We start from the raw sequence: 23,748 nt of genomic DNA, 5'->3' as shown, positions 1-23,748 counted from the left end.
CTACCAGAGTGTCATTTCATCTTTACCATTTTACAAGACAAAATAAGTTTTTTCCCCTCATTCCACACATGAACTGTGATGGTTTTTGTAAGGTGTAGTACTCAGCCGGCTCCACTAGAGGGCCTGATCGACCCTTCTGTAGTTCAGTGTCCCACCAGCAGCAGTTTATTACCTGAGGTGTCAGAATCCTGAACCGTGTGCAGGATGTTTACACTGAAACGAGATAAGACTTTAGCAGTCTCTGAAGTTTGTTAAAGTGTGTAGAAGTGTGGCTGTGTGACAATGTTGGACACACACACAAATAAACCACTTTGTGTTTGAACCAAAGGGGCAAAAACGTTTTGGAAACATTCAGGGATTTTTACTCAGATGAATAAATTACTAATTTTCCTCTTCACCCACGTTGTCTCAGTGACCTGCTTTTAGTTAAAACGCATTGATTTAAATATTAGTCATAAAGTGAAAGCAGTGTTCTTATACAAAACAAGATTAGCTTTATTTAAAGGAGGTCAAAAGCTGCACAGAAGCTCTAAAGACTGAACCTTTGATGGGTCTTCAACAACTATAGGTAAGTGTCTCCCTGAACTTTCAATCAGTCGTTCACACACTGTTTCTTGCTACTGTGTTTTAACTCCCGCACACACCCTCTGCCTTTCAAAATATGTGACAAAGTGAGTCACACCAGTATTTAGCAGCTCGCCCAACACACCTTGTTCTTCTGACACAGATATTTGTTGCCCTGAAGACCAAGAAATGTTTTTTATTTTCCTTTAAAAAAGAGAGAACAGTAGGTTTGTAGTTCTGAGACTTACTGAGAGAAGAATAGCACAGGCTGTTCCCAGATTGAAAGTTCAATATAAAAACATCTTGTATCGTCACATCCAAAAGGAAACGGGAGCCAGCAGGCAGGAGGCACTCTGTAGTGCTGTGACAGTTGCTGAAGCAAGTATTTTCTTTTTAACTTTTTTTTTTCCTTCAGTGCACTATGTAGGCCACTCCTTTGTGCCTGGAGGCAAACAGGACGGGCTCCTCTCGCGGTGCGCACGCTGACGTGTTCACAGGGCAGCCTGGCAGGCTTTGTTTTGGGAGCTGATAAAAACGCACGATTGCACCCAAGGCTTCAGCCAACACGTTCTCAAAGCAGCCGATACCAGGAAAGATTTCTCCGCTGCTCGTTGGCGTTTCAGCGTCACACCAGCAGCGCTTCGCTTTGGGGCTTTTCATTTGTCTCTGCAGAGGATAAAATGACAAGGACGATAATTTGCTCTGCTTTTTACCTTAACATCGAAAATGTAGTAAACTGTTTATCTTTTGTGCTTAAGAAAACAACATAAAATGTTAAATAAGGTAATAATAGCTAATCTCAGTGGATCAAAATATAAACCCTAAACACATTTCATCTTACGGTGTAAATATACAGATCTAAATGGAGATATTAGAAATACATTCTAGACATAATTTTATGCTTTTTGTGAGTTATTTTTGTTTCAGCTGCTGCAACGACAATGAGTAAACCTTTAGCTAGTAAACACTTATTAACCTCGCTCAGGTTTTATGAAACATTTAACATAAATCTAATTTTATCTATTAGAGCAATATTGTAACAGATTTTCAGTTAATAGGAGAATCAGCTAAATATCACACAGTCTAATAATAAATCTTTAAAGGCTGCTTTGTTTGCCTGAAATGGTACAGACAGAGTTGAGTTCATTGAACTGTGTTCTGATCAGTCAGAAGTCTGAAAGTGTTTTTACGTTACGTCCTCTGTGCTGAAGTGGAGAAGCTCTGTCTGGTTTGTTAACAAAAAGCCACTATTTGTGATGTCGTGGGAGTGCATTAGTGACCTTAACAGGTGTAACTTGCACACACGTCAGCAATTTGTGCGACCCAGAGTACGTCTTGTTAACTGAAGGCCTCATCTATCACTCCACTACATTACCGAACCACAATATTCCTGTAACGTAACCCACACGGCTCCGTATTCAAAGAGTCTTGGTTCTGAACTGCTCTGGCTGCGCTCCTCTGGCCTGCAGCCCACTGAAAACGTTTGATACGCTGCGAAATATAAAATGTAAAAACTGTTCGGCCACTTAAACTCAGAAATCTAAATAGAATGAGAAAATATTCAAGTTTCAAAGGTAAATACGATGTTCTGCTTCGGCACCAAAACCCCCGCAGAGTTAACGCGGCATGCTCTCTCAACTTCTTTTAACCTGTTGCTAACAATGTAACTAAAATAAGCTGATCATTTATATAAAAGATGAATTTTTTTGGTAATTATGCCATTTAAAATGTTGTCTTTTTACTTTAAGTTTTAGATGATCAGTAAATTACTGCAATCTATTCTATTTGAACTTTAAACAACCTTACAAAACAGAGTTTGTTTATATTATGTATTATTATTTTGGTACTAGAATAGTGCAACAAACTGGAAATGATTGATAAAATTCAGACTAACTTGACTGTTTGGTTTTTTTTGTGTGTGTATAATTTTTGTTTCGTTTGCTTGTTTTTGCAGTCATACCGTTCACGGGTGGACACTCCTCGCCGATCACCCCGATGAGCGTGAAGAGGCCAAAGACCAGAATGGAGAACATGATCGTCAACACCTCCAGCTCAAATAACAGAGAGGCCATCGAAGCTGCCTGGACCTGGAGCTGCTCCTGCAAGTCGGCAGCAACATCAGTAAGATTGCCGGCGTTGCGACGGTTCTGCGTCGTCTTGTGGTGAATCAAAACCACTTACCTACCGTATGTGAGAGGGAGCGTTTCCGTGCTGACCACGCACACACACTGTGTTGTGTTTCCCTCGCGTTCTTTCTCTTTGTCACACTCCTGCAAGAGCTGTGAAGAGCTGACTTACACATCCCCTCTCAAGTTCAAGTGAGATCATATTAAGATTAAGTATTTATGAGCCCTGCGCCTGTCTGCGAGGGTGTGCGACTAAGGGTAAGCAGAGACACCCCACGTAAGATTTATGAGAAGACGTATCGAAATGCCGAGGTATCAGTGTTTGTCCTTCTTCTGTTCTGGTACAGCAAAACTAAAACTCTGTTATCGACATGACGCACAAGTAGGTTACTTTGGCTGCGGTTTGCTTAGAAACATCAAACATACATCGAGTTGTCCAAGTTCTCTGCAGTTCAGCAGTGTTCAGGTTAATATGTGCCTTCGAAAGCACGTGGTTGAGCAGGCAGCTTATCTGACCACTTCCTCTTTCAGTGGTGTCAAATGGAGGCAGCGTTTATTTCGCTCATCTGTGTCCTCCTGTGAAATTATCAAGAAATGCGCTCATGGTAATCGTTGTTTACAAACCACTTTAATGAAGTGCAAGTTCCTTTTCAAACTGTATTTAGAGTTAATTGAGGATTAAACAAAGCCGAGTGCTTCACTTGATTTAGTTTTAACAGCATATTTACTTTTTTTTTTTCGCCGGGCCAATGTTTTCTGTACGATTGATAACTTTAGTTGACAGATAATCTTAAAAAAAAACAAAACAAAGCTAACCAACTTGTCAGAAAAATGCTCATTTGTATCTGGGAACGCCTCTTAATCTTTGTCTGCCGCTGCTCTTTAGTGATTACTTTAACTCCAACAGTCTCCTATTATATCAATCCTAATCTTCAGGACCCGAGTCAGTTTAAAACCAGATTACATCCTCATCATCGTCACACACTGAAGTGGCTGCTTTATGCACTCATGGGGAAAAAGACAAGTCCACCCTCTTTCAACTCTGGGGTTTTACATATCAGGACATACAAAACAAGGTGTCCTGATAAAATGATTCTAATTCAATTTCAAGTCTAGAAAAACACACAACGGATTCCACCATGTCAGTATATATTAAACAGAATGAAGCCATAATTGAAAAACTAAGATAAGATCTCTAAATGTTGTAAACAAGCTCTAGTGGCGATTTGTCCCTCTCCCGTGAAGCTCAGACTGGTGAAGAACCCGGGCAGCAGTGGTTATATGTAAAGTCTCTCCCATCTGACCTGCTGAAGCTTGGACCTCCTTCAGAGAGCTCTCAGGTGTCTTGGTGGCTTCTCTCCTTATTCTCCTTCTTCACGGTTCACTCAGTTTGTGAGGACGGCCTGCTCTTGGTAGTTTTACACGTTCCATATTCCTTCCATCTCTTAATGGTGGATTTAACAGAACTCCTGGGGATGTTTACTTTCGTTTCCATCCCCTGGCTTGTAATTTTCAGTAATTTTTTCTCTGTGTTGATTTAGGACAATCTTACAATTTTACATGACATATTTTTATTTAATTTGTATTACTCTGTAGAAATTTGATTTTACTTTTACACTGAAGAAGATTTTTTGATTTTTTTTTGTCTAAAGAAGGCCAATTTTTTTTGACCATGATTGATTTATGACAGCATCCATCCATCCATCCATCCATCCATCCATCCATCCATCCATCCATCCATCCATCCATCCATCCATCCATCCATCCATCCATCCATCCATCCATCCATCCATCCATCCATCCATCCATCCATCCATCCATCCATCCATCCATCCATCCATCCATCCATTTTCTTTACCTGCTTCTCCTTTCCGGGTTGGGGGGAGCTGGTCCCTTTCTCCACCAGGGTGTCCCAGGCGGGGGACACCCTGGACCGGCCCACAAGTCCATCACAGTTTATGACAGCAGTAAAAGCTTAAAACATCCAAGGTGGTCAACACTTCTTATAGGCATTGTAGTTTTTCAAACACACAGCTTTTCTATTTTTTTTTTTTTTTTGTTTGACTTTAATAAATAATGACATGGTGGAATCTGCTGGGTGTTTTTCTACACTTTAGTTTAGATTTTAATGATGTTAGAACCTGGTGAAGACCAGATCATGTTTTACATCCTGTTACGGTAAAACCCTAGAGTTAAAACAGAGCGGGCTTTCCCACTTCATGTCCAGTCAGACGAAGGATGTACCATTATCACTTTCACCTGACAGAAAAGAATGAGTGGCCTTAACACTGCTCTCCAGCAGGGGTCGTGTGTAAGCGAGTGAGTGCTGTCCATGTGCAGAAGTTGTGTAAGCTTATTAGCTTGTTCAGAGGAAGAGATTGAGGTTAGTCTAAGCCCTAATCCTCGTGGACCTTATGCTTGTTATACAGCAAGAACAACAAAGTCCTGGCTCCGCCCCTTCAGGACAGACACCGACCCTGTACAGACAACACCTGTCACAACGACACAACCACACACAGTTCTTCCTGCTGTTTTATTTACTGCTTAGCTCCATCTCAGCTCTCCCACTCTCGTCTGTCTCTCAGCGGGAGGGCGGAGGCGTGGGCGGAAGAGGAGGACATGGTGCGCACTGTTGAGTAGTTTCCCAGTCGCCATGACGACCTCACACCCCACCATCTTTGGAGCTGTCTTCTTGTTGCCACGGTGACCTGATCCCTTTTCCTCCTCGCTGCTTTTGAGGATCTGGATTGGGCTGACAGGGAGGAACGATCCGGAAGTGGCGTCTCATTTCTCCCGAAAACAGCCTGCGGATGGGACAGAGGACGGGAACGGGAAGCGGGATGGGAATGCTGCGGGAGTAGCGCTGGAGCGTTGCCTGGAAACAGCAGCATGCCAGTACAACAGATAACTGTGGTTCCTGCGAGAGAGACTACTAGCAGGAGCGCTCCTCGCACCAAAGACAAGAATGAGGTGAGATTCTGACCTCGTTACTCTGTTGTCAAACCTCACGAGTTCCCGTGAACGCTTTTTTTTTTGTCTTTTTGAAGTTTTAAACCAAAGAAAAGTGGGTTAGATTTATAGAAAAGTTGTTGGGGTTGTCAGAAGGAGGAAATCTTGGATCAGTTCCTAATTTTGGTGACTGTAGTGGAGGCTGGATATGTAAAACGTGTTTTTGTTCCACCCTTCAGATTCAGCTGGCGATACGTTCTGCTCACTCCCGTGGGCTAAATGACAGACACGACCAGCATCTGTTTTCTTGTTGACAGTGGACGTCGGTGCTTTAAACTGTCCACATGACACCATGTTTCTTCTCGGACGAGAGTTCGTACCACTGTATCGCTGCACGTGTCACAGCGTTCACGGAATATCTCAGAACTGAACATTGTGCTGTGTTGCTTCATTTTGTGCTGACTAACTGCACATCGTCACACATTTAATTAAAAATTTATAAGACTAAGTGTTTCTGTCTGACAGTAGGAAGGATTCAATACAAACAGGAAGAGAAACTCTGAGGCCATCTGAGAGCGTTTGGAAAATGGAAGCTCTAACTTAGACAGGCTTTAAATGTTTTTTTTAAATACATGAATAACAAGAGAGGTTAATAGAGCTTAATAGAGAGGCTTGAGATCCTCCTCTCCCCAAAAAGGATGCTGCAGAAGCGAACGGTCTCATACAGCTCCCAAGAATAACTGCCTTTCTTCTTTTAATATCTTTGTGGGACCCAAAATGTATTTTTCTGCTGAAGTAGGTCAAATTATCACAGATTAAAAGTAATTTTTAAACTGACTCAGACAATTCACACACCACAAAAGACTATAAATACCATCCCGTCAGGTGTCCCGGTTTCTTTTAATCTAATCTTCTTGTTTTCTTTACCTGATGCCTCTGCTGTTGGCTGTCTGTGTAAAAAAACCTAAATCTTTTTAGCTAGTGATCAGGCCAGCACAAATATAGTAAATACACTGTTATGTAAAGGTGTCCATCCCTTTGGGTATTCTTTCTATTTTGTTGCCTTATAATCTGGAACTCAATTGAATTTGATTAGCAGTAATTTTAAAAATACTTTAAATTATTGAAGTTAAATGGGGACAAAAACATGTTTTAAATAATTATGAAGTGTATAAAATTGAAAAATGATGTTCAGAGCCACGTTTTGCAGCACTTCCAGCAGCAAGTCTCTTCAGTTACATCTCACTGAGCTTGGTCCATTCTTGAAAACCAAACTTCTGCGGCTCCTTCAGGTTGGATGGGTTCTGCTTGTGTCCAACAATCTTTAAATCGTACCAGAGATTCTCAGCTGGACTGAGGTCTGGGCATTGACTGGACCATTCCAGGACATTTAACCCTCCCGTGGCCGTCTGGTCAAATTAACCCGAAGTTACAAGGGCTTCTCTCTCTCTCCCTCTCTCTCCTTTGGAGGGCTTCAGGAGCGTTAACTGGTTCTCCTTAAACCAGAGGAGTGTTGCTTCAGCAGGGTGTTTATTCTCACTGTCCTGCTGGAAGACAAACCTCCATCCTCGTCTCAAATCTTCAATACTCCAACTAGCTCCTTTCAAGTTCTCTGTATTTTGCTCCATCATTCCTTTAACTCTGACGAGTTTCCTAGTCCATGCTGATGACAAACATCCCCGCAGCATGATACCGCCACCCCCATGCTTCACTGTGGGGGATAGTATTCTGAGCATGATGAGAGCTGGTAGATTTGCCTCAGACATGGTGTCCTTGATGGCCTAAAACTCATCTCATCTGACCACAGCACCATCTTCTCTTTTGGGGAAAAATCTTTGTTTTTTCTTTAATGAGTGTCTTCTTCCTGCCCACTCCATGAAGCCCAGCTCTGTGCAGCTTGGAGAGGACTTATAGGCAAATCCTCCCATCTCTGCCAAAGACCTCCATCAGGATTATTTTTGGCTGCCTGGATGTTTCTCTGATTAGTGTCCTCCTTACCTGGTCCAGGAGTTTTGGTGACAACCCTCTCTAGCCAGGCTTCCTGGCATCATCTTTACATTTCCTAATAATGGATTTAATGATGCGCCGTGGGATAGTTGGGATATTTAAAAAAAAGAAAAAGAATTTAACCCTGATTTGTACTTCTGCGTAATTTTGTCTCTGATTTGTGTGGAGAAATCCTTGGTCTTCATGTTGTCTCTTCTTCCCTTACTTCTTAGAGGTGTTTCAGTGGTGTGACACCTTTGACGGGTTTAGATCTTTTGGCACTGCGATCAATCTCAGCTGAAGGTTGGAGCTTCAAAGCTATATTAGAGAATTAATGCTGTTAATCACATTAAAATCCAATTAAATTTTAGGTTGTAAGGCAACAAAATAGAAAAATTACCAGGAGGGAGGGAGAATTCTGCAAAGCACTGTGCTCAGAAACTTTAAGAACAAAACATCTCCAAAGATTTTTGAGACTAATAAACAGTATTAGGTTTGATAGGTATAATAAATAATGCAAAAGTAATAATACAAACACATATGTAATCAAACTGTGTGTAATTTTATTTTGTAATTTTTGATTGAATCATGATATATCATGATTCAATCAAACAACATAATATAACAAACAGCATAAACAACATATAACATAATTGGCTTTTCACTTCTTCTTTTTTTAAGCGCAGCAGTGTTGTTTTTTTTTAGTTCACAGTAATTCAGATTATAGATTCTTCTTCCTATGAATGTTATATTGATTTTCAGACAGCAAAAAAACGACGATTCTTTGAAGCTGAGACTCTGTTCAACGTGTCGTGACCAAACAGAAAGTGTGCAGCTGTGTCTGCTGGGTCTAAATATGGCTGCCGGTGGAAGTAAGGTGCCTCTGTCAGTCCACACCACAGCACTTAATCCCTTCTGCTCAAGCATGCGCAGGTATTCACTGAGACTTCCAAGAGTCTCTGCTGTGTCTCCGAGTCAGGATGTTCGCTGAAGAGCTCGGGCTCAGGTAGGTTAGCTCTGAAACTTTATTCTGTTCCTGCTGAACAGGTTGGAGCTACAGTTTGACTGTAGGTTTTACTGTGGATTTGGGATGTTCTGTCTTTTCTCGCATGGCTCTGGTGGGATGATAGTTTAGGATCGCCCTCAGCCGACGCTTAGTAGCTGCATCTTACACTTACCAGGCTGTCAGTTCGGAGCACTTTGGATATGAAATGATTTTGTTGCATAAAGCGAGGGCCGATTAATGACAAACCTGGAGGCGGACGAAGGAGGAGTTTGCGAATAAATACACGGGCTTGTTGTCAAGTCTTGAAACGTAGAACAGGTTTGAAGTATTTTTCAGGTCTTTTTAAGTATGGAACGAAAAAATGAGTGTGTCCAGAGTATTTTCTACTTTTTGTCCTCTAAATTATTTTATTCTAAATTTCTAAAAATGAATGGATCCACGAAGCAGAGAACTCTTCCCAGATTGCCAAAGCCATCATGAAGTCACTTTCATATAGTTTTCAAGCTTTGATTTTAGAGTGTCTAAGTTGTTCAGATTGTCGGTTTTGAGTGGAGAAGAGCTCACAGATGTTACGTAACTTTCAGGGTGCCATGGATGGCCTTTCTTCAGATTAAAGAATGGGTTTCCCATTAGTCATGGTTTACTGTTTCACTGTCCAAACTAGACCCCTGAATCATCCCATCACCGCGTGAAAACCAGAGAAAAAATGGTTTATGGTTAGCTTTATGGTTGAGTTCAAACTGAATTTGTTGCTTCTGTATTTAGCCCCATTTTTAAAGAAGCTTGAGAGTTTGCTTAGAAATAAATAGAACTGTTTAGTCACTGTGTTGATTAAAAAATTAAGTTGAATAGGATAGTTGTTGCTTTTCCACATTTCTTACTAAAACAGCAGCTTCACTAAAAGGCTAAACTTTGTTCAGTGATACATGATTTGTGTGAATTACCGTTACAGTTTTGGCAGCATGATACTGACAATGCAATGTCACATGTATCTACTGCCTTGGATTTGTTAACCATTTTCTGAACGTTTTAAACGTTTGTGCCTGTCTGTAAATCCAGAAGTTTTCTTCTGGAAATGGTTGAAACTTAAAACCGAACCACAGATACCGTACATCTTGTAGGAAATGCTTTTGACTTGAGGCCTGGCCAAGAGAAATAAAAAAAACCCCAAAACAAACATATTCTTTTATCTCAGTGTTCTCGCTCTGTTTGTAATGCCGCAGAGAGTTAAAGAAAAATCAATCTCAACAAAAGACCAACATGAATATGGGAGGAACAAGATAAATCTTCCGAGATTATTCTTTTCATCTGCTGTGCATCGACACAGTCCTCCTCCCTCCGTTAGAGTCTTAGTTAAAAAGAACACAGAGTTAAAGTTTTCTTCTTGTTCTTTGAAGCCACATTTTCACCATCTCTGGCAGAGGTGAAGTCCGATTGTCAGCCAGCATTCAGGAGCTGTCTGAATATTCACACACTCTCACGCAGAGCAAACAGGTCCGATAGATGTTGCTGCGTCTTTAATATTACTCTGTAACTATTGCACTAAAAACTCAGTTTTGCAACGCTGCAAAGATGGAACATCTTCTAAGCCCCTTTCTTTAAAACACTATTCTGGATCCTCGCTCGGCGAAGGAAGCAGAACTGACTGACAGGACTATTTGCGAGTGGGTTTGCGTTTTCTTTTGGTTTTGTTGCTATAATCAGATATCACATCAGGTTTTCTTAGTGCCAGTCGGTTGCGAGTATGTTTTCACATTTTTGGCACGGAAGCTGGGGGCAGAAGGAAGCAGCTGGCTTAGTTTGGTCGATGTGGTTGGAAATCTGGCAGCATGTCACACATCCCTGCGTCTAAACAAAATCCGGATGAAGGCGTAAAGAACATGTCCGACCTGAGTACAAGTCTGTGCTCCTTAATGCCGTCAGGCCTCGTTCTGTGCAGTGTGTCAAACATCGTTTGGTCAAATCATTTCACAGACAATGTATTATATATATTATATATTATAAGTCCTTTCATCCATTTGTAAGATCAAAATTAAACCAACACTTGTGGATTAAATAAAACGACAGCTCTTTAACTTTATAAACATTTGGTTTTAAACGTCTGCTGAAGGCCTCATCTGTAGCTGATGTTGAGGGTTAAGTATTGTTTGTTTTAATGGAGAATAAGTCTAAATTTTAAGTACTTAATGGGACATTTTAGATCTTTTGAAGTGGGAATCTATTAGAAAAAAACCAACTGTTGTAGATGGCTCTTTTAATAAGCTCAATTTAAAGAAATTGTTACATTTTGACCTGACTGATGAGATCGAAGTGAATTGCTGCTGTCTTAAGGCAACTCCAGTCCAAACATTTCATAGCTCAGCTTTGTGGCAGATAAGTGAGAGGGTTTTTCTTTTAAAACCACATCAGGATAAACATGCGACATCAAACACATGAAAGAACTTCCGAGAAGACCGCTGATTTAAATGTGGCTATCAGAAAATCCCCCTGATCAGCTTAGATGATGGAGTCCTTTTCTTGTCAGTCTTACTGCTGTTTAGTTTAATGATGTGCCCGGAGTGCACCTACAACGGAGCCTTTGTGTGGGCTGATAAACACAAGCTCTTTTATGTCACTGTAAAAAAAAACAAGAGAAATAAATGGAAGAACCACCCACATAGCACTTCTGAAGTACTAACTTTTGACTTTGTTTTTAACCTGTCCTGGAAGATATGCCTGTCAAAGTGTCCACATTCATTCATGTTAGATATTATTCCTAATACTGTTTAATTTAGATAAATATAGCTCATGCTGCCATATATAGATTGGGATTACAGATCACATAAACTATATATGGTGTACTAATAATACATGCATGGAAAAAAAGGACCACTGGTCTGTGTACTTGTACTTTCTGTCCATAATAATAGAAGTTATAGGAGAGCTGGCTATTAATTTTTATCATCTGCTGCAATGAAAGGCAGACATTCATGTAATTGTCTATGTGTGCTTGAGTGTTCTTTGTCTATCTGTTAGCAAAATATCTCACGAACCTATGACTCCAAGCGCCAATAGATCCCGCGAGGTCTTTGTTTAAAACTTTGGCATGCGAGGCAGCGGGCGATATTCATAACTACTTCAAGAAATGCAGGGAGTTGAATTTTAAAGGCCTTTGTTGACATTTAGCAAAACGTTGGTGACTAAACATCCAACTGCAGAGAGTTCACGTCAACCTAATTTAGCTCACCGTGGATTTTGTGTTTATCTTCCCACCCACCATGTGTTTAGCATTCCGTCCACCTTGGCACCAACGCACATTAATTTGGATGTGCGTTGGTGTTGAAGTTTCAATCTGAAGCCTTCCTTTAATAAAATCAGTCGTTTCTGAGTCAACAGGTGAAAGAAGAAATTTTGAAGTGACAACCACCTGCTGTCAGAATGGTCTTTTTACCAAAACACTGTGTACGTTCACTGATATTTGAACATAATTCAACAAAAATATTACCAAGTTAGCCAAAAAGCTGATTTTTCATCAGGACATAAAAAGCAACAATAAAATATAAAAATAGTGTAAAATGGATCAACGCTGCTTATTCTGTGGATTACCTTTTAATAATTTATTACCAAGCTTGACATATGTTGAAAGTGTGAAAGTGTTTGGTAAAATAACTAAATAACTTGGCAATTAAATTAATAATTGCCTACTCCAGACATACAACTGTGTACAAGTCACTAAACTCGTATAAAAGTGCTGCAATGAGAGACTCGGGGTCCAACCAGTGATGACTGAGTTCAGTCTCACAGTTGAGTTCATTGATCTCCTGGGAGGTTCTAGAAAAAGTGCCTTAACTTGACTTTAAATAGCAACACAGGACAGTATCGTGTCCACGAAGCGGGGGTGCGCTAATAGGATTTCTGGCTTTGGTTTGGGTCACAGTGAATTTACAAGGACACGTGACCTCTGACCCTGAATTTCAAACTGTAAATACAGCAGGATCAGGCAACGCTGAAATACGGTACAAGAGGCGTTGACAAGGGATTTGTTTACGTAACATTTTTTTAAAATTATTATTATTATTTCGGACTAAGAACATGAACCCTTTCAGGCATGAAATATGATAACTTCAGCCAGGATTTGTTCCTAAAATGTTTTTATTTTTCTTAGGGCATAAAAGGAAAAACTAGTGTCCACTTCAGTGGTTTATGCACAGTTATAACATAAAAACCCATATATATATATATATATATATATATATATATATATATATATATATATATGTATGAGTGACCACTATACATGAAAGGGTTAACCTGCCCAATATGTGTGTCTTTTACTACTTTATTTATTTCCGTAGCACATTTAAAACAACAAAGTTGACCAAAGTGCTTCACACACTTGGAATAAAACCCATCAATCATTGAAATAAACTGATTGACATGCTACACATCTGTCATAAAAGACACACACATTTGAGTCCATTTTCTTATGATTTTCTGTCTGTTTTTTTTCCTGCAGGGAAGGAAGCCGCCTGGACACTCAGGGAGTCGATCCAGCAACATTTCCAAGGTAACCGCCAAACATTAGAGCATACGGGGTCAAACGTACGGTCACAGTTCATAATGTGTGATTGTATTACTTCAATAAGGAGGAAATTACCAGGAAGGATGTTTAAAGTCTGCACCTCATGTAGTACAGCACCATTTTTAGGAAAACATTACATTAAGGTTGCTCTGAGTAATGTGTATAATGTCATATGCTTTACTGATTGACCATTTTTATAATAACTATGAGTCAAAAGACTGAAATGTATGGAAGGTTTCATTTCATCAGGTTTAATTATGTGATGTGTTAAGTTTTAAGCATGGCGGCCATTAAAAGGAAGATGCTGCTTGTTTCAGGCCAGCAACTCTGGAGTCACCACAGCCTCGAGGACGTCGATAACAGCATCTCCTCAGGACATATGCAGGTAAGACAGCTGTCTGTTTAGCTATCACACCTACGAGACAGGAAAACACCAGCCATCATTTCATTCCCACTGTGGTGCGCCCTTTTTAGTCTCCTATCTAGTCAGTAAGAGATGCTGTAACTTAGGGGCACAAGAAACGAAAACCGGATACAAAAATTTGATTCCACAGTTCCAAGGAGAGAAAGTTCACCAAACCCAGGAACTGAATCTTTCTCCTGTTTCTGTCGCCGTCACACCGACAGGCTCAGACTTGTGGCTTCATGGCTGAATGTTAGAAGCATTATCAGATGTGTTGTGTTTCTCTGAATGAGCCTCTTCTGTCATCTGTCATCCTCAGTTCAGTCTGTAGTTACCATCACAAGCTTCACCGACTCAATTTCCATTTTATTTTTTTTTTCTTGTCACTGTATTTGTCTTCTGCTCGGTAGGGATGGTACTTTCCTCTCAATGAAACGTCTCCTTCAACAGTACCTCTAGACCATAAGACATGATGTTTTATATGTTTATAAAAACAATCACTTTGACTAGATGGTATTAGAATTCAAAAGAAGACATCTATGACGAAAAATGTTGGATTTCCAGAAAAAAAAAAATTAAAATTCTGCCCATGATAATAGAAGGGAAAAACACACACACAACTAATATATTCATTTTTTTCACTCACTGCAGGGGAGATGAGTTTTATTGGTCCAAATTGGGACATTTTTGGGACTTTTCTTCAAACGATGTTGGGAGCAGTGAGTCTTAAAACATAAAGTGTTAAATTTAGGAAATTCAGCAATAATTTCTATGCAGAGATTGTATTTTTTCTCATTAATCTACAGGCTTTCTTTTTGTTGTTGGTTTTTTAAGGCCGTTACTTGAAAGAACCGGGGTTAGAGGAGATGCTGCTATTGAGCTTTAGAAATCACATTTTAGTTTCCATACAAGGTTTTTCTTTGTTTTGAACTAAAGGTAAAATAATCTAAAAGCTGAACATGTCAGAGTACATCACAGTAAGTTTTTTTTTTCTTCGTTTTGTCAACTGTTTACATTTAAGTCTTTTCCATTTTGTTTTACTTTTTTGTTCCATCTGCATATTTGTCTGTGTGTGCGTGTGTGTGTTCAGTTCTGGCCAGCTGACCCATTTAGAGGAGGATGCTTCTGAGTCACTCGGCCACAACAGGCACACGAACAATTCCTCCACAATGACCATCGCCAGCACAGCTCTGAGCTCCTCGGCTCCGGCTCAGAAAAAGCAGGTGAAGCGACGCCACCGCCGCAAGAAGAGCACCTGCGCCTCCATCGACTGCGTGGAGGCCAATGGCAAGCAGGAGCAGAGCGACCAGAGTCTCAGCTCTGACCGAAGTGAGCTGGGGGAGAAGAGGGAACGTTCCCACAGGAGCCGCAGGGAGCTCCCGCCTCGCCTCCGGTGCTCGGGCGCCCCGCAGTCCGACTCGTCCTCTGAGGACAAGGCGTGGCGCGAGGCTCGCAGCTGGAGCAAAGAGAAAGCACGGAGAGCGCGCAGGGACAGGGACGCAACGAAGGGCTGCAAAAACGGAGGGGACAAAGCCCAAGTGTTGGAGCTGCAGTCGGTAGACTCAGACGAAGGGAAGGAAAATCACCCCCTGGTGGAGGACAGTGGTGGCCTCAAAAAGCGCCACAACATCAGGGGCTCAAAGAGGAGAGGCCCCGATGTTTCACAGAGGGAGAGATCACAGAGCAGAGACACGGAGAAGAAGAGCTCTAAGTCGAGGAGCCCAAGAGGCAGTTCCTCATTGGCAGAGGATGGAGAGGAACTCATTACCAAGAGATACCAGGAGAGGGGGTCAGGAGACGGAGACATGTCTGTGCCCATTCCACAGAAACACTGTGGTGTGAATGGGGGCGCGCCAAGACCCTGCTCGGATGACTCTGAGCTGGAGGTCTGCAGGTTAGTTGGTCAGCATCACTCATTTAGCAGCAATAAGCCAAATCAGAGCTGCCGAAACAGAAGCCGACAGACACGCACAAACAGAGAGACTGTTTAAAAAGCTTTTTTTTTTTGTCAACACGTGTACATGTCATGTTTGTGTGCAGGATCTGCCACTGTGAAGGCGACGACGAGTGCCCCCTGATCACGCCGTGCCGCTGCACCGGCAGCCTGAGTTTCGTCCATCAGGCCTGTCTCAACCAGTGGATCAAATCCTCAGACACTCGCTGCTGTGAGCTCTGCAAATATGACTTCATCATGGAGACGAAGCTCAAACCTCTAAGTAAGGTACGATGAAGAGGCCCACTGAGCTGTAAGCTGTAAGCATCATGTCAGGAGTTGTAAACACAGTTCCCTCGGTTCTCCTAAACTTCGTCCCTGCCTCGATTCGTCTGTCTTCCAGTGGGAGAAGCTGCACATGTCAAAGAGCGAGAGGAGAAAGATCTTCTGCTCGGTGCTGTTCCACCTGATAGCCATAGTGTGCATGTTGTGGTCTGTCTACATTCTGGTGAAGAGAACCACCGAAGAGATCAGACTCGGGAGGAACGGTCAGTACTCCTCTGTCTCTCCCGCACACACTCCAGAGACATGCAGAGTGAACTACCAAAGCTGCTGCAGTCAGAAAGACTGAAGCAGCTGAAGGGTACCCTGCAGTGCTTTCTTCCCACCATTTAAAAACACCATACAAGTCTGAGGAACACAAGACCCTGGACACAGCTTCTTACAACAAGTTTTATATGCACTTTAAACATCACAGTCATTTTTTAATAATCTGTTAGGTTGATCCTTTTGAGCACATCACAGCGTCCTTGAGTTGCCTCGTGACTTATCTGCTGATGCTGCAGCTTTGACGTACAGTTTATGTTTTTAAAGAAGTAAATGTAAGCCACTTATCAAATATAGACTCAGCTCACACTGAAATTCCCTTTGCGTCCTTGGGCTGACTATATCCAAAAGATAAAATGATAGAGCACATAAACAAAAAGTTTCATTACAAACAAAAAGTCTTCCCATCATTGACCTTGTCATATCTGTCCACTAAAATGACAAAGCTTTCCAAAAGGACAAACTGTAATGCGGATTACGCTCAGGGAGCTATAGAGGCATCAGGTGTGTCACAGGGTACCTGGAAACATTTCCCCTGAAGGTTCTTCTGCGTCTGTCTGACTCTGGCTGTGTGACTTTAAAGATGGATTTTTTTTTCTCATAATCCTTCTTGATCTTTGTGTTTCCTTGAAGTCTAGAAACATGTGAGCGTACTGTTCCGAACACAGAACCGGTCAAACGTTTGAACCCACTGAAACAAATTCATTTGATGGTTGGGTTAAAAAAAAAAGAATTTAAAAAGAAAGTCAGCAAACTTTTGACTGGTACAGTGAAACCCCTGTGGTGGTCACCCCTATAGGTTCCCCTCAGCTCTTTCTGCAGGATGACCTGCACTAATAAAACTTACAAATAAAGAACTTTACAGGACGCTCGCACCTTTCACTGGTGCAGTTCTGTCTTAGCATTAGCATGCTAAGACTTGAATTATACATTTTAAACTTAGAAGTGTTTTAAATGGAACATAAGTGGTTTTAAATAGACTAAATATTCTTTAAAAGCAGCAATTTTAGGTTTTGTGTTTCCAGATTTAATAAAGTAATCTTTCCTTGACTATGAAAGTTTGACCTAAAAGGACCCATTCTGCCACGAAGGCATCCTTGAATTTAAAAACCAGCTACTGTTTTGTACATAAAATTATTTGACACAATGAACTTTTAATACACCTGCTGTAAATGTAAGGTGTTTAACTAAAACTGAGGGCGGAATATGAATATGTTGGCTCACAAGTGTTAAGTCACGTCAACTTTTCAATATTTAAAATAACATTTTCAGGTTTACCTTTCCTGCTTCTCATGCTGCTGGAGAGGATAACTGACTTTGGTTTTTATAAGAGTTACAGAATCACTCATTTTCTTAGGTGAATATTCCATCTAAGTTTTAACGTTCTGTGTAGAAATGGAGAAAACCCATCAGGTCATGAGCTAAAGAGACATCAAACATCAAAATACATAAATCAAACTGGAGGGAAACAAGTTTCAGGTGGAGAGACAACAGGTTGTTATTAATGCAGTCACTGCCTGTAAATTCATCCCAGCCCTCTGACATCCAGCATGTAACACGCTTTATATCGTAGCAAAATGATTTCATTATTAAATTAATATTAAACGACGATTCGGGTCCACTTATGTTAGGTGAGTTTTGATCAGTTGCCTAAACCAAATTTAGAGGAAAAGTGGATGAGAGCCGACACAGTGGAGCTTTAAATATCAAGCCCTGCAATTCTTTTTCTTTTCATTTCTGCACAAGTTTAAAACATTGCCACATTTTTACTAAGTACTAAAAGCAGATATACAAACACCAAATTCAACAAACGAGGAACGTGTCTTGCATTTGATACATTTAATTTTATTTTAAACCTTTTAGTGTTAAAAGCAAGTGAACCTCTGGGATTAGCAGGTATTTGGGAGGTGAAATTGTCCAGAAGTAGCCAACCTACAAAGGAACCCAGGAGAACTTGTCCTCGATGAAACTGGTTAATTATCAGTGTTCATACTATGGCTGCCAGGAGAAAAATCTACAACTCTTCTTTCCATCTGCAGTTTGTTTAAAGGAATCTCAAAACAACCTTTAATGCAGAATAGTAAAGAAAAAAGTATACTGTTGCAGAATAAGTCAAAGTCTTCACTTTAACCTAATAGAAATGTTGTGAATTAACCTGAACTGAGCAGGAAAACCCACCAATAACAGGTGAAGCTATACTGTAATGTGGAGAATTGTAAGTTTGTAAACTGATTTGTGTTTCAACGGGAACACGAGACCCCCCCAGCTCTTTGGTACATTTGTGTTTGTGTTCGGTGTGCTGTGCAGTGATTCTAAACTAGGACACGAGATTAACCATTAGATTACACCCAGTGTGTGACTAATAGTTTCACTGAATAACCTAACCCAGAGACCAGTAAAATAAAGAGAAATTACACCCACTCTTGATTGCAGACGAGTTATGGCGAGTTTCTCTTCTGAAGTACTATTCCCTGCAGGGTAAGCACAGCTCTGCACACACACACATCATGATTCCTCACACACCCTGCAGCTTCACTCACAGCAGCTGTGTGTGCACGTGTGTGTGTGTGTGTTCTCAGGTGTGCTGGAGTGGCCCTTCTGGACCAAGCTGGTGGTGGTGGCCATTGGCTTCACAGGCGGCCTCATCTTCATGTACATCCAGTGTAAGGTCTACCTACAGCTGTGGCGCCGCCTCAAGGCCTTCAACCGCATCATCACCGTGCAGAACTGCCCAGAGAAAGACCTGCACAACTCCCAGGCCCGGCCCGGCGCCCTCACCAATGGCAAGCCCGAAACCGTCGAGGTACCGCTCGTCCCCGTGCCCGCCGCGGCTCCAGCGGTGCAGGTGGACTCTGACGTGGAGGCTGCGGTGGCGCCGGAGCAAACCCCTGTCTGAGCGGTTATTCCTGAGACCTCAATTCAGACTCGTGCGGCGCTTTGAAGGTCCTCTCAGCTCCAGTGAGCACTGATTTTTAGGCTGAAACGGATGGTGTGAGAACTGACCCAGGAACACGGAGACCAGAAGGGCTGTAGTGAAGGGAAAGAGAAACGTGGCAGCTCAAAGGGGACAGAAAATACAGCCAGCGGCAAATCCGAGGTGGGGATAAACCATCCGCCGATGTCATTTTATCTGTAAGCACTTTGTAAACCTGCACTGACGTAAGTTAAAGATGTCGATTAAAGGTCTCAGTATGCTTCAACCAAACCTCCCAAAAAAACACAGAAAACATGTTTCTACTGATATTAAATAAGAAGTCAGATCCTGAGCACCTAACTGCACTTTACTGAAATCCTCTCTGATCAAACATGTTTCATATTGTTAAATCCCTGCTTTAAACATAACAGTTTTTAGAAGCTTTTACATCAGTATATTCCATCTAAAACTGGTGCAACAGATGCATCTTTTCTCCACAAAAAGCTCTTTTTTTTAGTGCCCAGAAGAGGTCTAAATATGTGGAGAGGTTTGGTGACGTGTGATCCATGTTTTGATGCTGTAGAGAAACGCATGAAAAGCACTTTTCCTGAAGCATACTGAAGCCATAAAACATCTCCGAACAATCAGGCTTCAGACACCAAAGACTCAGCGAGACAGGACTTTTAAAACCAAACCTTTAATCTGAGATCGAATCACGTAATATCTGAAAAAGGTTCCAGTCAGATGAGGTTTGAAATGTTTGTTAAAGTAGAACATTAGTTCATTTATTTTGGATGTTTTGACAGTTTGTAGGTTTGATCAGGAACGGTCAGGAACAGTATTGTAACTATTACTTTTATAGTTACATTCGGTCATGTTAAGTTTATCATATTGCCAAGCTATTCTCAGCTCAGCTCACTAAAAGGGACGGTTGTTTATTTCTCCTGACTTTAATCCATCACAACATTAAAGGGTTTATTTTTCAGTTCTGATTGGACACCACACGGATTAAATGCATCACTTCTTTGTTCAATAAACAATGAATGTAGAACCTCTAAAAACCTGATGTGAAGTTACTGACTTACGAAAACGATTTCAGTATCAGTCTCTGGGTTTAGCTCCACCTTCTGGACACACGTGGAACAGCAGTATCTTCTCCGCTGATTTAAAAGTCTCTGTTTAAAAAAGTTTCAGCTGGAGTCTGACATCTACACCGCCTCATCCATCTGCTCACTGTCCAAATCATCTTCATCTTCCTCCTGATCGTCCTCTGCCTCCTCTTTCTCCTCTGCTTCATTCTTTGTGTCCGATCCTTTATTTGACACTTTTCGTAGTTTGATATTTGGGAGTTTCTTCAGATCTCCGGTCCACTCTCTGCCAAAAATAAAGAACCAACAAATATTTGAACACACTATTATCGGAAGAGGAGAATTTCAGTATTTTTAGCTTTTGTTCGATGATGGATTACAGGGGAGCAGACAAACTGGTGAATCTACAATTGATGAAGACAGTGAAAGTGCAGATTTAGAAAATAATACAATTATTCAATCATAAACAAACTAAGGGTGGACATTTTCCCATCTCAGTGTGGCTACTTTGGAAAGTTTTGAACCACAAACAGCTAACAGGAAGACATTTTCTATCAATGAGATCACATTAAGTCAAACTCAGTCCTCTAAATATTTCAAAGGTCAGCAGAAAGGGAGACTCCAAGATCCAAAACCAAGCTCCATAAATACATTTAGCAGCTAAATGCTCGATCCCATTCTGTCAAATCACAGATGTAAAAATGGTTCTTTTTCGAAAGCAGGAAAGCTCAACACTCACCTGAATGTTTTCAGATGCTTCGTGTTGACAATGTCTGGGATCTCTGCAAACAACAACACGGGATGAAGGAGGACTTTTCTGACTCTAAATGTCCGAGCGCGGCACACCCGCGTAGGCCGAAAACTCACCGAACCCGACTCCCTCGTACTGCTCGCGCTCCCGCTCCATGGTCTGTTTGATGGCAGCTTCCCTGGCGCCGTGGAGACGACCCTGCCGACCCTTGATCCCGTTCGTTAACTCGATCTGCTCCAGCTCTGAATCGAATCTGTGGAGGTACCTGAACACACGCTGACATGAAAATCACACACAGACTGTGGCAACTACAAGCCATAGGTCTCGGCTCCGTGTAATTCATGTGTTTTATGGTCATTTTGCATCTCTTTGTGGTTGTTCCTTTACCACTCTGCTCAATATGACTCACTTTGATTGTTTTATATAATTTCTCCACTTTTAAAGAATCACACTTAATACAATCTGTGCATAATTTAGTTTTCACGTATCATTTTGTGTCCCTTTTGCAGCCGTTCTTTCTCTACACAAAGTGGTTGTTTACGTCACCTCATTCTCTATGTAATTGTGATTAATTTGTCTAATTTTGGAGGTGAAGGTAGGTGGGGACATGATATGATATTCTATTTGCCCACTTGGCCATACATATCTCAGCAGTCATGTACATTTGACCAAACAGATACCCAGACCCAAAGAATAAACAGAATAAAAGGCTCCAATATAAAAACAGATCAGATTTTAAACACAAGAGAACAGAAAAAGGAACACCAAACCATTCTGTCACCTTTCGATAATGTCACAGGCATCTTTCCGGGTGTAGTCTGTCTTCGTTGGATCCAGCTGACTTTGAAACCATAACAGCTTCTCACCTGCGATTCAACATCCAGACACAAGAAGAACCACTTTACCAAACCAGAAGTTTGCCGTTGCATTCATGTGACTTCTGGCTCCTTACCGATGCTATTCAGCCGTGTTGCCTTCTCATTCTTCAGCCTGAAGCATCAGAGAAAAGATGCAAACATTCAGAAGTGTATTTACAACAAGGCTCTCCTTCAAAATGTCTGCATCCAGGTCAGTTTCCACTCATTAAAGCACCATACACCAATCCATTTGTTTTTAGTTGATACTATAGGACTTATTTCGTATTTTATCTGCAAACCTATTTTTCTTTTTCAGTCTGCTTTCCTCTCGGGCGAGATAAGCAGCTTTCCTGCTGTACGGGTGAACAACTTTCTCCGCCGCTTTTCCTTTCTGAGTCTTCGGCTAAAAAACACACAGAATAAATAATAATAAATACATCTGAGGTTTAACATTTTAATCCAACTATAACAACAATTCGCATTTGTGGCATTAAAACGCAGAAGAAAGCGGAGAAACAGTCTCACCATGTTCACTGAGAGAAAACGCGTGGAACTGCTCTGTTTGACAACCGAAGACCGGAAGCGGAAATGGTCCGTCGTTAAATGATGTCGTAAGAAAACCGTCTTCTCGTAACCACAGACATATAGTAGACGTATATGTCTGTGTTCGTAACGGGATACAAACTACTAAATGTCCTAACTCAGACATAATAAAGACGGTATTTATTATGAACTGAAAACAGTTCATTTTAGCCAGATTGTTTAAAGAAAAAAAGTCTTCCGAGTCAGGGGTTACTTGCAAATTTACGCAGGGTCAGCTTTTGATGCAAAAAAATAATAAATTAAAAACAAATAATGCTCGCAAGAAAGCCTCATAGCTGTCAAGCACGATGTTAGGAGGTTAGTGTCGGACAGAAAATATAATTTCTCCTCTCGTTTGTACAGACTTATGAAAGTTTTTTATTTAACTTGTTTAGCCAGTTTTAGTTATTTACATACACCTTTATGTTGTAATACACACATGGTACTTGCATTGCTCTTACTTATATGGTAACTTTTTTTTAATGAAAACTTTTGGTTTTGATTTTGTCTGGGTTTTCCTACAGGAAACATAATAAACTGGTAAGTTAAAACATAGGAAAATATGACGAAAAACATTACAAAGTTGTAGATTGGTCACGTAAAATCTTGTACAATTGAATACATTTGCTTAGTTTTCTTTTCTTCTTTTAATATGGGTAGTTTTAAAATAAGAAATAAATACAAAACATCTTAAATGCCATGACACATTTTTTTCCTCTTCTTTTTTTTCACTCATCACTAAATTGTGGGTTGGTGGTTTGTAAGGACGGTGATTGGTTGAGAGCTGTTGGATTCACATGTGGGATTTCAAATCAACAAACATAACTTGGTTATCAATAATCCAAAGGGGCTACTTAAATGAACGAGAAACAGAATGAAAACTCTAAGCTTTATCTTTTAAAATAATAAAACATCTAATTATAAGAGTCACATAGGATATTGCAGCCTGGTTTTTAGCTTTAGTTGCTTTCACACCAGAGCTGTCTCAATTAGGATGTTTTCAAGCATCTCGCATCACTAGAACGTTTTAACAACCCAGTTAATGAACGACCGCTGAAAAGGTTGGATGTTAGAAATCAGAGTAGACTTTTTGCTTTAATTGCTCCTTGTGCAAATGTGAGTACATCAGTGAGGTGTAAAGCTTAGTGAGGAAACAGCTGTGTGTGTGTGTGTGTGTGTGGGGGGGGGGGGGGTGTAAGAGGAAAAACCTGTCTGCTTTTCTGTCACCACTTCCTCCAGACTTCCTCAGTGGCAGGAAGTGAAGCATCAGTGATTCTTTAGGTGTTTTTTTTTCTTTAAGTACTTTCTGGCCGCAGAACGCTTTCTGCACCAGACTGTGTTAGTGGTCTGCACCAGACCACAGTATGTTCTCAATGACACAGCAGCCGAAGGAGGGCTGGCTTCTAATAACACTTTTATTTA

At 41.0% G+C, this 23,748-nt stretch overlaps 2 protein-coding genes across 5 annotated transcripts; one reads left to right on the top strand and one right to left on the bottom strand.

The window, feature by feature from the left end:
• The first annotated feature begins 4,555 nt into the window (after window positions 1-4,555).
• march1 (membrane-associated ring finger (C3HC4) 1) lies at window positions 4,556-20,219 on the top strand. 4 transcript variants are annotated; one of them, XM_037974939.1, is made up of 8 exons: window positions 4,556-5,660; window positions 13,127-13,177; window positions 13,510-13,577; window positions 14,686-15,489; window positions 15,636-15,816; window positions 15,932-16,076; window positions 18,568-18,612; window positions 18,714-20,219. In XM_037974939.1, the coding sequence occupies exons 1-8, from the start codon at window positions 5,580-5,582 to the stop codon at window positions 19,028-19,030; spliced, it is 1,692 nt and encodes a 563-aa protein (XP_037830867.1). In that variant the 5' UTR covers window positions 4,556-5,579; the 3' UTR covers window positions 19,031-20,219. The 4 variants fall into 4 exon arrangements, with proteins under 4 accessions (XP_037830867.1, XP_037830868.1, XP_037830866.1 ...); XM_037974940.1 differs by lacking the exon at window positions 18,568-18,612; XM_037974938.1 differs by having other exon boundaries at window positions 18,568-20,219.
• On the bottom strand, window positions 19,730-22,392 carry tma16 (translation machinery associated 16 homolog). The gene is made up of 7 exons (XM_017407919.3): window positions 22,270-22,392; window positions 22,044-22,147; window positions 21,840-21,877; window positions 21,669-21,753; window positions 21,004-21,152; window positions 20,876-20,918; window positions 19,730-20,422 (listed from the first exon to the last, which is right to left on the bottom strand). The coding sequence occupies exons 1-7, from the start codon at window positions 22,270-22,272 to the stop codon at window positions 20,257-20,259; spliced, it is 588 nt and encodes a 195-aa protein (XP_017263408.1). The 5' UTR covers window positions 22,273-22,392; the 3' UTR covers window positions 19,730-20,256.
• Between the last annotated feature and the right edge of the window lie 1,356 nt (window positions 22,393-23,748).

Source organism: Kryptolebias marmoratus, linkage group LG3 (genome assembly GCF_001649575.2).
Source record: "Kryptolebias marmoratus isolate JLee-2015 linkage group LG3, ASM164957v2, whole genome shotgun sequence".
NCBI classification, from domain to species: Eukaryota; Metazoa; Chordata; class Actinopteri; order Cyprinodontiformes; family Rivulidae; genus Kryptolebias; species Kryptolebias marmoratus.
This window is presented reverse-complemented; position numbering and strand designations above follow the sequence as displayed.